The 15,234-nt window shown below is 33.0% G+C and overlaps 1 protein-coding gene across 7 annotated transcripts in view; it reads right to left on the minus strand.

Moving 5' to 3' along the window:
• The window catches only part of Fer (FER tyrosine kinase), a 413,495-nt gene that overhangs the window by 253,766 nt on the left and 144,495 nt on the right, over nt 1-15,234 (minus strand). For 4 of the 7 annotated variants that reach the window (XM_076856936.2, XM_076856937.2, XM_076856938.2 and 1 more), the window contains one exon: nt 1,297-1,389. The exons of 1 other annotated variant lie outside the window; for it this stretch is intronic. In XM_076856936.2, the coding sequence (XP_076713051.1) occupies nt 1,297-1,389 (93 nt within the window). Of the gene's footprint in view, nt 1-1,296; nt 1,390-12,577; nt 12,811-15,234 lie in introns of those variants that run through there. 2 more of the 7 variants (XM_076856943.2, XM_076856941.2) reach the window with 1 other exon arrangement.

The raw sequence follows: 15,234 nt of genomic DNA on the forward strand, positions 1-15,234 counted from the left end.
TTAGATGGTATTGGTGATTACAAAATATAGCATATTACAAAATATACTAAAAAACACTAAATGTACACTTTAAAATGTGAATAAGTGTTATGTGAAGTATATCACAATAAAACAAACAACTATGCTAATCTAGCAAGTTTCCTAAGACTTTCATAATTAGAAAAATATCTTTTAAAATAATCAAAAGGTTTTTTTTTCTATTTTTGCCTTTACCATATTAGCACACTCTGAAAAATAGCAGAGCATAAAAAAAGTTATAAATTATATTTAAAACTTAATTAAATTTAAAACTTAAAATCAACTATACTTAAAACTTGAGTAGTTTGGAATTGTTATGCATCTTGAATTATCATGCTTAACATATGAAATATTCACATTCACATTAAAACTCAATAACTCAATTACTTGTATTTTTGAGGGGAAAACCTTCTTCAAATAGGAAGCTAATGCCTTAGAGAAAAAGTTCCATGTACTTGTTCACAACATACCTGGTTGACCAAATTGCTCTTTCCAGAAATAATTACTATCCCACTACCTCAGTCACATGCCAGACCTAGGTTTGAATGTTTAATATATCAGACTTTAATTTTATAATCAAAATGTTCATAAAAACATGAACACTTGATATACTCTAAAATATATGCACAGTAATCCCTACTATAAAAGTATTATTTCACAAGAAATTTGTTGATATTATTCTTCTAGTAAGGCTCCAAAGTACATAAAATGTTCCCATAATCATTCATCTATAGTATAGGAAGACTCTAATAGGGTAGTCCCTTCTTTATACATGGTTTCACTTTCTGCAGTTTCAGTTTCCCAAAAGCAATTACAGTATTAAATCATCTTACAAGGTCACACAAAGAAAAACGAGTACAGTATAATAAGATATTTTTAAAGAGACAGACCATATATTCATACAGCTTTATTATAGTATATTCTTAAAACTGTTCTATTTTATAATTATTATTACTGTGCCTAATTATAAATTAAACTTTATGATAGTTATGTATAGGAAAAAATATATACATGGTTTGATACTATTCAGTTTCATGCATCCAGTAGGGATACAACCAGTAAGGAATGTATCTCCTGCAAATAAGGGGGATCTACTGATATTGTCTTCCCAATATCAATGTTATATGATGTTTTAGTTTGGACATATATACAGAATCATATGCATACAAAAGTTAAATTATGCTCTTATTTTTCTATTTATAACTATAAATTTACAAACAAAAGAAAAAAGATAGACAACAACTATTTTCAATAGCACACAGAGTTAGTTCTACTTACTGCTGAGGAGCCCAGTACAGATTTTGGAGACCTAATTATTCCAGCAATTGAATGACGAATAGATTCAAATTTGGAGAGCCTCTCTTTTCTTTCCTAGAGGAATTAAGACACAAGCCTTCAACAATAGTAAACTAGCCAATACATACACATTTTTGTATTTATGTATTTATTCACAATTTATCCATCAAGTTTTCCACTTAAGTCAATATAAACTTTCTGACATTAAAGACAAAAAATAACCAAGTTCATATAAACTCTATAGAAATTTCTTTCCTGGACCCTCAATAAGAAAGAAATTAATACACAGTTTATAGATAAAACAAGAAACACCAAGGATATGCTACGAAAACAAAGTATTAAATCAATCTCTCTCTCTCTCTCTCTCTCTCTCTCTCACACACACACACACACACACATACACACACACACACACACTAAGGAAACAGCATAACAGAAAATTTCAGATAACATTATTGTTGTAAAAATATTTCAGATAATACTATAGTTGTAAAAAATTTTCAAAAGAAAGAACAGAAGGAAAAAAAAGGAGATTTATATGGAACACATTTTTAAAGTTACTTCCACTTAAGTGCATGGTCAATTTCCCAAAAATTCACATCAGGATGATGATAAGGAGGAGGATCATGATATGATTGGTTGTAACAATTTGGGAGTGGGGCATTAAGATAAAAAGGCAGCAGTGGCTGAACTACCACTGAGAAAAGTCAATCTATATTTAAATTTGCTTCAGAATGTATATTTCTGAATATCATAAATCACAACTGAAAAAAACTTTTCCTTAAAATTTCACAATTTCAGATCCATTTTACACTCCTAACTGAATGGAATAGGTAAGAGGGTAACAAAAGAGAGAAAAAAGATAAGAGGAACAAAGGGAAAACTTATGAGGGTTTGCAATGGAAGCACTGGTCAATTTCCATACAAGAACTACATTTCAACTGTTAACAGCAGACAAAGAACAAGAGATCCTGTTGTCAAACAATACTTCCATGTCTTTCATTAGTAGTGATGCTCCATTTTACTTGTGGAAACTAGCTAAGCAGGCCACAATACCTTTTGTTTTCTTGTCTCCAACAATAGGGTATGTCCCTGTAGTAGTAAAAGTAGACATTCTTGGCTACCTTATAAAATTCAACTTTCACCTCTCCACTTATCTACTCCTACTTTATTTACTTTTCCTTCTAACAGATATAGAGCTAATAGTTTTGATTAGTCTACAAATATATGCATATTAATCATTTAAAACAATATTAAGACAACTTTCTAACAGAAGAGATGATTGCAACTTCATCATCACATAACCAACTTGCTTAATTATGTGAAAATTAATGTGAAAAATTTTTACAACTATAGGGGTATCTGAAATATTCTGTTATGCTGTTTCTTTAGTGTGTGTGTGTGTGTGTGTGTGTGTGTGTGTGATTTAATACTTTTGTTTTCCTGGCATATCCTTTGTATTTCTTGTTTTATCTATAAACTGTATATTAATTTCTTTCTTATTTTTCCTCAAGACATTTATAGAGGGTCCAGGAAAGAAATTACTATAGAGTTTATATGAACTTGGTTATTTTTGTCCTTAATGTCAGAAAGTTTATATTTGACTTAAGTGGAAAACTTGATGGGTAAATTATGAGTAAATACATAAATATGAAAATGTGTATGTTTTGGCTAATTCACTATTGCTGAAGGCATGTTTCTTAATTCCTCCATTTAAATCAATTTCATCATGTATCAACAAAAAATAATATAAACTTTCAGGTGACTTACAAGTAAATTACTAAAAATGACTGGAAATTCAGACTAAAAAGCATGTACATATTTAATATACTTACAGAAAATAAATCTTTATTGTTGTACAAATGATCACCACCTTAGAAATGTGAGCATGCACTTTACATCCAATCATTAATCGAAGCTTTAGCTCCAGTTTTACTTTTTAATAAAAATCACTAAAACTGAACCACAAAAAGGGCTGAACAATGAACAGCCATGAAGTAGTGATCTTTCTTTAAAGCATGCTCATCTTCCTCAGCTTGGGTTTTTTGTGTTTTTGTTGTTTTTTTTTTTTTTTTTTTTTGTGTGTGTGTGTGTGTTGTTTTCTTTTTGATGCTTCCGAAGTTCTCTGAAATAAAAAACTGGTTAAAACAAACAAACAAAAAAAAAATAGAAGCAGGATATAAAGAGAGTAATAGTGGGAGTAAAGCATATTTAGTTGTTCTATAATTAGATTTATTAAGAAATGTATTATGATGTCGTGAAGCACACACCCTGGAAAGCACTGAAGATACCATAGTTCTTCCAGTCCCCAGCCCCATTTATCCTTTTTCTTATTTCTTTAGGGAATTTCTTTACTTGTTCTGTGCAACTGTAGAAATCGTCATCTTCCCACTGCAACTACTACAGAAAGATGAGATCAAAGTGCTCATCTCACCTGTTTTGGCAATGAAAAGCTTCACAAGAAAGCAGCAGGCACTTCTACTGTGAATTTAGGCTTTTACTCGAAGTCAATGCTCTTGAGATAACCAGACAGAGTACTGTTACCATGTGAGAGTACTAGAAAAACGATGGAAACTGAAAGGGAAGTCATACAAAAGAGCAGAAAATTCAGGGGAGATTTTTTATTTATATATAAATTATATGCACTGAGATGGTAGATATTAACTCCCTCAGGTTACACCTTAGGTATCAAATCCTACCAGAAAAGAGAATACTTTCCCACAAAACCCTTTAACATTTTCTTAAGAGGATAATACTAAATTTATTTACATGGTAGATTAGAATTATCTAATTGGTAAATCCAGGTATGGGATAAAAAAAGACTTCAAAAACTGCTGTTGTTATAAAACTTAATATATTGTGTATTTAAAAGCATACAGGGGCTGGAGTTGTGGCTCAGTGGTGGAGCGCTTGCTTAGCATGCATGAGGCACTGGGTTTGATTTTCAGCACCAGAGAATTTATTGTGGCTCAGCACCAACAAGTAAAATAAAGGTCCATCAAAAACTTTTAAAATTTAAAATAAATAAATAAATAAAAGCATACAATTAGTAAAAACACCCTTTCCTTTAAGGTACTTTTTAGACAGGTTGATCTAAGAAATAATAAGACCTTAAATTTCATATAGGAATAATCAAAATAAAAATAGGGTTTATAAAATATTTCAACCAGTGTCAGCTCACTTGCTGTCCAAATTTCCCAAAATAATACATAAATTAATTTGCCAAAGCTTCTGTCTACATAATATTAAATAAAATCTTTAAATTATAATCTACATAATACCAAATCACATTGCACTAACTTCACTGACAGTTTATTTTTATATGAAAGAATTATATGGCTACTTTAAAAATTAAAGTTATAAAGTTTTCCTTCATTTACCATGGACATAGTGCCTAAGTGTGTCTGTAGGTCTTCCAGGGCTGGTGTTGATGATAGGTAGCAGATGGATGTGAATATTAGTAGGACATGAGGTTAAGGCAATAATTCTGTAAAGTGGTGCTACCTACTGGCATTCCACATGCTTTCTCTTAAAAAGCAATACAATACCAAAGAGCAACTTACTGAAGGCCATTCTGGTCCTGCTCTGGCTTAAGTCAATAGGATATGTTACATTCCTCAGCAAACACTCTGTTATCTGGAGGAAGGTAAGACTTTTCCCTGGTGATAAGAATACAGTTTACTCTGAAGGGGGAGTTTTCTGACCTTCACATAGACCAAAGATTCCAACACTCAGAAAAATGAGATAATTAAAAGCAAAGCCCATCAACTATAAAATCTGAAAAGCAAGTTCTAATCAGAACCAGTCAGCACAGGCCAAGGCAACTAAAAGTTGCCTTTAGATATTTGACATATCATTTTAATCCTATTATACTAGTAATTACCCTTCCCCATGAGTTTCACTTGGGTCCCTGTGGGTAAGAGCATGTGCAGTAGGGACTGTAAGACAATCCAACTGTCAGTTAAAAGCTGAGATGTGGTATTTGGGTGGGATACTCTAGAAACTTCCCTAAGATCCCCAATGAAATTAGGAAACAAAGAATCACTGCATCCCTCTACTCTTTGGGAGGAACTACTCTCGAAAAGGTATTTTCCTTTTTCTCTAATAAACTTTATTATACTTCTACAATGATTTTGTTTTGTTTTGTTTTGTTTTGTTTTTGTCTTGCTAGAAGTTTTCTCCTGTAAGGGACTCAAGATCTGAGAGAAAAAACAATTGCTGGGCCAAAGCTGGTAACACTCATTTTACCAAGCCCAAGTAATGACTAGATAAAGAGCTTTCTCCAGGTAAAGGACACACAGGATTCTAACAAAAGGCAGTTCCTCACAGTGCAGGAGGTCTGCACCAGAGAAGGAAGACTGGGAGAGCCAATGCTATGAAAAATAATGAAATAATATTGTGATCAGAAGCAGGGGAAAATGTTGTAAGTACAGATATTAACCTACTTGAAAGAAAAGTTCTAGATGCAGTTTTGGTTTCACATTTCATTTAAGAATAGTTTTTCCCTATTTTTAAATTGAATAATAATAAAATGAGATATTCCCTATCTCCATACTTGTCGTTTATATATATATATATATATATATATATATATATATATATATATGATATTTAATATGTATTTACACCTATAAATTTATATTATAAATAATATTACATAAATATATATTATGTAAATATATATTTTACTAAGAGGTTCATTTTTAATGCTTTCATTTTATTTATTTTTATATGGTGCTAAGGATTAAAGCCCAGTGCCTCACACATGCTAGGCAGGCACTGAGCTATAGCCCCAGCCCCAACAAGTTCATTTTTATGTCAAAGAATTAATGGCAGCTTTAAAATAAATAAAATTTAAAAGCTACCCTTCAGTGTAATTACCATGGATATATAGTGCCTAAGTTTGTGTATATGTCTATATACATACATAAAAAATTGAAACTGTTTCACAATTTAAATTTAATCATTATCAATTATTTTTAAAACTCTGTAAGAAGCAATACCTAAATTTACTTAAAACAAAATCATACCTATCAGGTTTTGAAATTACTCTTCACTAGAACTTGTAAATTGCAATAAAACAAGTTACCTCCATCCCTGGCCAACAAAAAGCATAGGCAATGATATAAAAGGGAAAAATTAGGGGTTTGCTGACTGGAGCAGCTTTGACAAAAATCAAAAGCTCTATCAAATGACTATCTAGATGCTGTGTAAGTGATAGGTTTGATCCAAAAGTATACAACAGTTCTCAAAGCGAGATTCTTAAAAGAGACCCTAAGCAGAAAGAATAAGGTTCTTGATAACAGAAGGCACAAACAGCATGAACCAGGGTAAAATGACTACCTTGCTCTCAGTTTCCACATCAGTAAACAGGGAAGCAATGGACTACATAAAATCTTCATCTCAAAAATTCCATGATTATTATCCAACTCCCCCATAATTGCATTGCATTGATTACTGATGAGAGCCCCACAAAAGAGTTCCATATCAGGCTGGCATGAGTTACATGCCTGAGGTGCCCTCAGAACACAAAACAATGGGAAGACAAACTATGGTGAAAGTTATCATTGGGACACTTTTTTTTTAAAATAATAGGTTATTAAAAATAACCAGATATTAATTCCCACAGACTTCTGTAAATAAATCCAATCTAATAGCAATCTTGGAAGGCATAATTAAAGTGATTATCTGGCCCTGCAGGAACAGTCAGATACTTTTTCGAATCTGGAAGCAATAAGAACCCAAAAAAAGATAACAATATTTATGCTTATAAGGCCAGGCTGAGTGCCAAATATCTTAAGGACTTCTTATGCAAAGCAGCCATGAAATTCACAGGGATTTTGTAAGAAAAAACTATAGGGAAATTATAAACCCAGAGAAAATTATCTCCAGAAAAAAATCCTATGCTTTTGATGACTCCATAATGTAAATGAAATACTGCAAACACTGCTATGTCCTTCATAAAAGGAACGCATTTATAAACAAACAAGTAACTCAATCTTTTGCAGATGTTGATTTTCTAGGGAGAATGCAAGATACATGGTTTCTATCTCCATCAGGATACAAAATTTAAGCATTAAAATAGCTCCTAAATGATTTATTTCATCATTTGGGTTCTGACTGAAGGCAAATAATTTTAGAGGTACTCACTACCTAGTAACCTAGTTTGTTATATTTTATTTCTCTCTTGATGCTTGTAGAGTAAGAATATTTATTAAAACAAAAAAGCCCTCTTGCTAAATCAAATATCTTCATATTTTGAAAAAAGAAACTGTAAATCAAATGTATAAAAGGAAGATTTGAATGATATAAAGATCTTGTTTTAAAATAACAATGCTAAGGAAATCTATGGTATAATAGAATAGACTTCAGTGAACTCTATGATGAAGAACACAATAAATCATTCTTCTTTCTTTCTTGACTCTCTGTTTCTTAAGTAAGATGATGCCTCTAGGGAAGCAAGAGACTGTAATCAGCTCCCTTACTAGTCAATGTCAAAATACAACCCATGTTCCTTAGTGCTTTTCCCAAATGTGTTTCCCAAATGGTTAAACATAATTATTTTTCTTTCACAACTACATTTTTACAGAAGTTTCAGGTTCACAGTAAAATTGGAAGAAGAAACCAAGATTCCCATATGTTCCTCTGCCCCCCACACATGCACGGCCAGGTAATACTTTTTATTATTATCATCATCCCCTACTAGGCAGTACTTCTGTTATAATTGATGAACCTGCTTGGCACATTATTATTGCTCAGAATTCACAGTTTACATTAGGAATCATTCTTGGTATTTTACATTCCAAGGGTGTGCACAAACATATAATGACATGTATCTACCATTATAGTGTCACACAGAATAGTTTCACTGCCCTAGTTTCACTGTGTTCTGCCTATTCATCCCTCAAAATATTCTTTATATAAATTATACAGAAGTGTAAGATGCACAATAACCACTTTCTTGATGATCACCTCACTGACAACAACCAAAATGATGACACATTTTGATTGATAAACAATTGTATAGTTTTTTGAAAAACATAATTATGAATTAACTTATCAAGATTCTGTTCAACAACAATAAGTGTTGGTGAGGATGTGGAGGGTAAGGCACACTCATACATTGTTGATGGGATTGCAAATTGTTGCAAACAATCTGCAAAGCAGTATGGAGATTTCCTTAGAAAACTTGGAATGGAATCACCTTTTGACCCAGCTATCCCACTCCTTGGTCTATATCAAAAGATCATAAAAATAGCATACCACTGTGACGCAACCACTTCAATGATTATAGCAGCACAATTCACAATTGCTAAACTGTGGAACCAACCTAGGTGTCCTTCAATAGATAAATGGATAAAGAAACTGCGGCACATATACACAATGGAATATTACTCAGCATTAAAAAAGAATAGAATTGTGGTATTTGCAGGTAAATGGATGGAGTTGGAGAACATCATACTAAGCAAAATAAGCCAATCCCCAAAAAACAGGGGCTGAATGTTTTCTCTGATTAAGTGGATGCTAATCCTTAATGGGGGTGGGAGGTAGGATGAATGGAGGAACTTTAAATGGGGCAAAGGCGGAGGGAAAGGGGAGTAGGAAAGATGGTGGAATGTGATGAACATCATTACCCTAGGTCCATGTATGATTGCATGAATGGTTGATTCTACTTCATGTACAATAAGAGAAGCAAAAAATTCTGCTCCATGAATCAAAGAACTTTCTTCTGTCGTGTATAACTGATTAGAACTAATAAAAAAAAAAAAAAAACGATTCAGCTTAACTGAGATTCTGCTTTTAAAATAATTCAGGGACAATAATAAAGCATCAGGCATACCAACTTTCTTTAAGCTATTAGTGAAACAAGAAATACATTATCACAAGTGTGGAAGTATTATTTCATTATAAACCCTAGAGCCTGGAAATCAAGGGACTTCACCAGCTTTAACCACACTATTACCAACTCCCCAGCTCAATACTCCATTTAACAAATTATTTTTAATCAAATCAAAATAACCTCTTTTCCATACACTGTTCATGCCCTTCTCAAAGCAGCTCCACACGACTCCTGTCTCTACCCTCTCCAACTCCCGTTTCCTTTTTTTCTTCCTTCTCTGCCTTACTGTAACAAATACTCATACATATGCTACTATTATTTTTATTTTACTAACATTAACAAAGAGAAATTGGGCTGTTCCCTTCTTTTGGCTACTGTGAAAAGCACTCCTGTGAACATGTGTGCACATGTATTATTTCAATACCTGCTTTCAATTCTTTTAGGTATCTACCTAGGACATGATAGTGATTTCATGTATAACTTTTTGAGGAATAGCCAAATTATTTTCCACAGTGGCTGAAATATTTCAAATTTCCACAGGAAATGTACAAGGGTTCAATTTCTCCACATACTCACCAACATTTATTTTCTGACTATAAGCATCAGGCATATGAATGGGATACGAAATAAAATGCAATTTGCTTTTTTTTTTTCTTTCTTTCTTTCTTTCTTTTTTTTTTTTTTTTTTGGTGGTGGGATTACTGAATGCTTTACCACTGAACTGCATACCAAGCCCTTTTCATTTTTAATTTTTTGATACAGAGTCTCATTAAGTTGCTAAGCCTGGCTTGAAAACTGGAATCCTCAATCTCCCAATCAGCTGGGATTATAGGCATGCATCATGCGCAGAGCTTGCCTTCATTTTTGCAGTGTATTCTTACTAGATATCAAATACAAGTTTTACCAAAAAAAATAACATAACCAATAAATGGGCAAAAGAACTAAACAGGCACTTCTCAAAGAAGAAATATGAATGGTCAACAAATATACCAAAAAAATGTAATATATCTTTAGCAATTAGAGAAATGCAAATTAATACTACACTGAGATTCCATCTCCTCTAGTCAAAACAGCAATTACCAATACAAGTAACAATAAATGTTGGTGAAGATGTGGAGAAAAGGGTACACTCATACATTTCTGGTGGTATTGCAAATAGAACCATTGCAAATGGAACCATCATTTGACACAGTTATCCCACTCCTTAATATGTATCCAACGAATTTTAAATCAGCATACTATAGTGATGCAGCCACATCAATGTTTATAGCAGCTCAATTCACAATAGCTAAGCTATGAAGCCAACCTAGGTGCCCTTCAACAGATGAGTGGATAAAGAAAATATGGTATTTATGCATTTGAAAAATTACTTAGCCATAAAAAGAATGGCTTTATGACATCTGCCAGGGAGTAGATCTGGAGACTATTATGCTAAGTGAAATAAGCCAATCCCCCCAAAACCAAAGGTCAAATATTTTCTCTGATATGTGGAAGCTAATCCACAATAAGCATGGGGGTGGGGGGATAGAACAGAAGTTAAGTAGATTAAGCAAAGGGGAATGAAGGGAAAGAAGGGGCATAGGAAAAGAAAAGACAGTGGGATGAATATGACATAATTTTCCTATGTATATTTATGAATATACCACAATGAATTTTACCATCGTATACATCCTCAAGAATAGGGTCCTAATGAGAATAGATATATTACATGCTTGTATAATTATATCAAAATGGATTCTACTGTCATGTATAACTAAAAAGAACCAATAAAAAATAAAATTCAAGGGGCTGGAGTTGTAGCTCAGCAGTAGAACACTGGCCTTGCACATGTGAGGCATTGGATTCAATTCTCAGCACTGCATATAAATAAAACAAAGGTCCAACAACAACTAAAAAATATTTTTAATAAATAAATAAAATTCAAGGTTGATTGGTGTTTTCAGCACTTTATTTTCTGGTTTCCATTCTTTCTGATGAGAAAACAGCTTTAATTCATACCATTATCTCTTATACATAATGTATCTGGTTTTTTTTCCTTAATTATTTTTATAGTCAACTAGGACATGAGTAAATGATGTGTACGTGTGTGCACAGGTGTGTATGAGGTTATACACACCTACACTTATGGTGCAATGTCAGGAACCTGTGGGCTGAAAGTATTAAGAAAACATTTGGCAATAAACTCTTCAAATATGTTTTCTACCACGTCTTTCTCTTCTTTTTCTTAGGTTCTAATTACATGTATGCTAGACCATTTGGTATTATCCTATGGTATCAAATATTTTGTTATATTTTTCTCACTCTTTTTTGTTGTTGTTGTTCAATATAGGTAACTTCCATCAACCTGTCTTCACATCTCAATGACTTGACACAATGTATCACTGTATTCAGTGGTAGAAGCTACTAATAAGACCATCTAATGAATGGAAATGCACTCTGCTATTATATTTTTCATTTTGAGCAATAGTGTCTTTATAACAACCACATCCCTTCTTAAATGCCCCATCTTTTCATACATATTGCTCGTCTTTTGCACTAGTTCCCTTAGTATTTCTATAATAGCTGAATTAAAGAGACTGATAATTCCAATATCTGGACTACTTCTGGCTCTATTGTTACATATGGTTACATATTTTACTTTTCAGTGTGTTGCATCATCTTTGATCATAGGCCAGAAAGTTCATATAAAAGAACACAGGAATCTGAATTTGATAATAATTGCTTCCAGAAAAGAGCATATCTACTCCTTTCTATCAAGCTGCTGAAGTTAGAGCAATAGTTAATACATTGACTTGCTCTTCATTGTAGTTTTAGTTTGAATTTCCACCCCCTAATTCTCATACTAAGAAGACATCTGTCAGCCCTATACCCATTCTATAGCTTTCTCAGGGTCACTAGTCCATGGTCAATGAACTCAGAATTCCCTTAAGAGAATTGACTTGGGAAAGAATTCTTCTGTTCTTTTGTAGTTGAAACCGAAACTACTCAGCTGTCCTGCCCCAAACCAGCCATCTCCCAGATTGGGGAAAAACATATTCACACCATGTACAAAACTGCACCTTTTTGGTGTGAGGAGTATTTCATTTAGAATCTCTCAAGTATCACTCTCTGATCTCCTTTTGTTTCATTTAGTGAAAACGCTTGAGGAAGAGCTGATAGGTAGATGATGCCTTGCTCCACACACTAGTAGGAGCTGCTAGGCTCTTCTGTATTCAAATCTGTCACACCAGCCTACACACTGTCATTAAGAGTTTGTCAAAAATTCATTGGCAAGACTGGAAGTAAAGCTGAGTAACTGAGCAATTGTTTAGCATGTACAAAATGCCCTGGATTCAATACCCAGCACCACAAAACAAAACAAAAAACAAAATTGGGATTCATGGTGTTTATACAGATTCACCAAGAATGCAAGTAGTCAAGGGTCTGTTTTTTACTATGAGAGATTTCTCAGTTTCTGGACTTAGGTTCATATACATTCCATTCTCTCCTTGGCTCTCTGGTGAATTTGTTAAAACTAATGTTTTGTAGCTTATCGATAATATTTGGTTGTTGGTGGGAATGGTGGTCTTCTGTGAATTTCCATATCCAAACTGGATGTAGAATTCATGTGTATTTTATTAAGGTCTGTAATCCACCAGTCATCATTTTATTTATACCTGTAAACCAAGAAAATTAAATACACTTAATGAGTTTCTCAATTTTGAGTTACCATTTTCTATGGCAGCCAATTACCACACAGTTAAAGGCTATATTCCTAGACGGTAATTTAAAAAATTAAAGGCCAGATGTCTCAAAAATTTGATTTCTTTTACCTTTGTTTTCTCCTCTGTTGATTGCTTCTGTTGAATAGGGAGGATTCTTTTAACAGCTATGTATTTTTTGCAGAGGGCATCAAAAGGACACTATAAAGACTACCAAGGAGATGTTTCATTTTTGTAAATGCTTCAAAGTTTTCAAATCTATCTCAAAACTTTCCTGAATGAATTTGCTATTTAGTATTCTGGTGTCACACATGTACCAATAATCCTCTTATCGATTCAGAGCTCCTTTTGTTACTGAAACTAGTAACTGGGAACATTTGGAATTTCAAGGCCTCAGTCAAGATTTTATTTATTAGACTGGGGTCAGAAACTATATGGCCTAAAAGAAAATTCTAAGACTTAATAAAAGAATAGAAAATGATAAATTTTAAATAAGGTATGCTGTGGTTATAGGACTGCACTTCTATTATCAGCAAATAAGATCCAATCGGGATATGTTTTAGAAAGAAATCACATTCTAAGTGCTTGTCCCATTCTCAGCTGTTCTGAAAGAAACTACCACACTAAGGACAGTGTGACCTCCTACCTGAGAATGATGTCAACATGATAGAAGACAGAACCCAGAAAGGAAAATTCTTGATGATCTGCTTTGAAATTCTAGATATAACTAGTTACAAAAGTGGACAACGTTTCCACTTTCACCAATCTGACTGGATAACTGCTATACAGAAATAACCCAGTACACTTTCTTGGAATGTCCATGACCAAGAAATAATTTCAAATGTGCATACTCATATTTATTTCAGTGCAATATGTCATAGCCAGGTTAATGGAATCAAACTAAGTGCTCATAAAGGAAGAATGAATGTACAAAATGAGGTGTATATACACACACACAAAAAGGAAATACTATTCAGCCTTATGAAAGAAATTCTGTCACTTGCAACAATGTGGATGGAACTGAAGGACATTATATTATGTGAAATAAGCCAAATGCAGAAAGAAAAACACCAAATATTCTCACTTACACATATAATCTAAAACAAGTGAACTTATCTAAGCAGAGTATAATACTGGTTCCTAGAAGCTGTGAGAGGGTATAATAGACAGATAATAGTCAAAGGGTACAAAGCTTCTGTTAAGGGTAATAAGTCTGTTTTCTTCCTAAATCAATTGCACAGAGTGCTGAATATAGCTGGTAACTGAGTAATGTACATTTCTAATGTTCTCATCACAAAGAAAGTTAAATATTTGAGGTGATGGATATGTTAAGTAATTTTACTTAAGCATTCTACATTGCACTTAAAAATCAAAATACCACTTTGTACCCTAGAAATACATACAACTACAGTTTGTCAATATATACTAAGTAAGTAAAATGCAAAGAAGGTAAAACACTACCTCAAATTGATAAAAAGCTGAAAAAAGACACATTGTTACTTTTACGGGTTTTTTTTTTTTTGGGGGGGGGGGGGAATGCAGGAAATAGAACCCAGGCCCTCACATATGCTAGGTCTCTACTGCTGACCTACATTCTCAGTCCCAGTATTATTATTTTTTAAATAATGGCTACAAGGACTTTTAATAACTATATTCCTAAAATGTGATAAATAGGACATAAAATTGTATAAATGATATGATCTTAACTACATAAATATGTATCTATCTACAAATATGTGTATACTGTATATAGAATACATGCAAAGAACTCAGTACTACTTTTTAAAATCTTCAATATAAGGAAAAAATAGCAATAATTTTCTGGACATAGAATTAGGCATAGGATTTACACAATTTACTCATTCTATTTTCTATTATTTCTAACAAGAATGTCTTTGTCTTTCTATGCCTTATTTCAGATAAAACCCTGATCTTTTATGAGTATTAATTTATTGTAGTATATTCAGATAACTGACTGAAAGAGTCATGATATTTTCATGTGAAATAATACCAATAGAAACCATCACTTTGACTAATGGAACAGAATAGAAGACACAGAGATATACCCACATTACCCCATAGATATGGTTATCTCATAGTAGACAAAAGCATCATGAACATACATTAGATACAATATACCCTCTTCAACAAATGGTTCTGGAAAAACATAAAATCCATATGTGGTAGAATGAAATTAAACCTCTCTCTCTCACCCTACACAAAACTCAACTCAAAGTGGATCAAGGACCTTGTCATTTGACCAGAGACCCTGCACCTTCTTGAAGAAAATGTAGGCCCAACTCTCCATTGTGTCAGCTTAGGAAACAACTTCCTCAATAAAACTCCTAGAGCTCAAGAAGTAAAATCAAGAATTAATAA

The sequence above is a fragment of the Callospermophilus lateralis genome, chromosome 5 (assembly GCF_048772815.1).
Source record: "Callospermophilus lateralis isolate mCalLat2 chromosome 5, mCalLat2.hap1, whole genome shotgun sequence".
Taxonomy (NCBI): Eukaryota; Metazoa; Chordata; class Mammalia; order Rodentia; family Sciuridae; genus Callospermophilus; species Callospermophilus lateralis.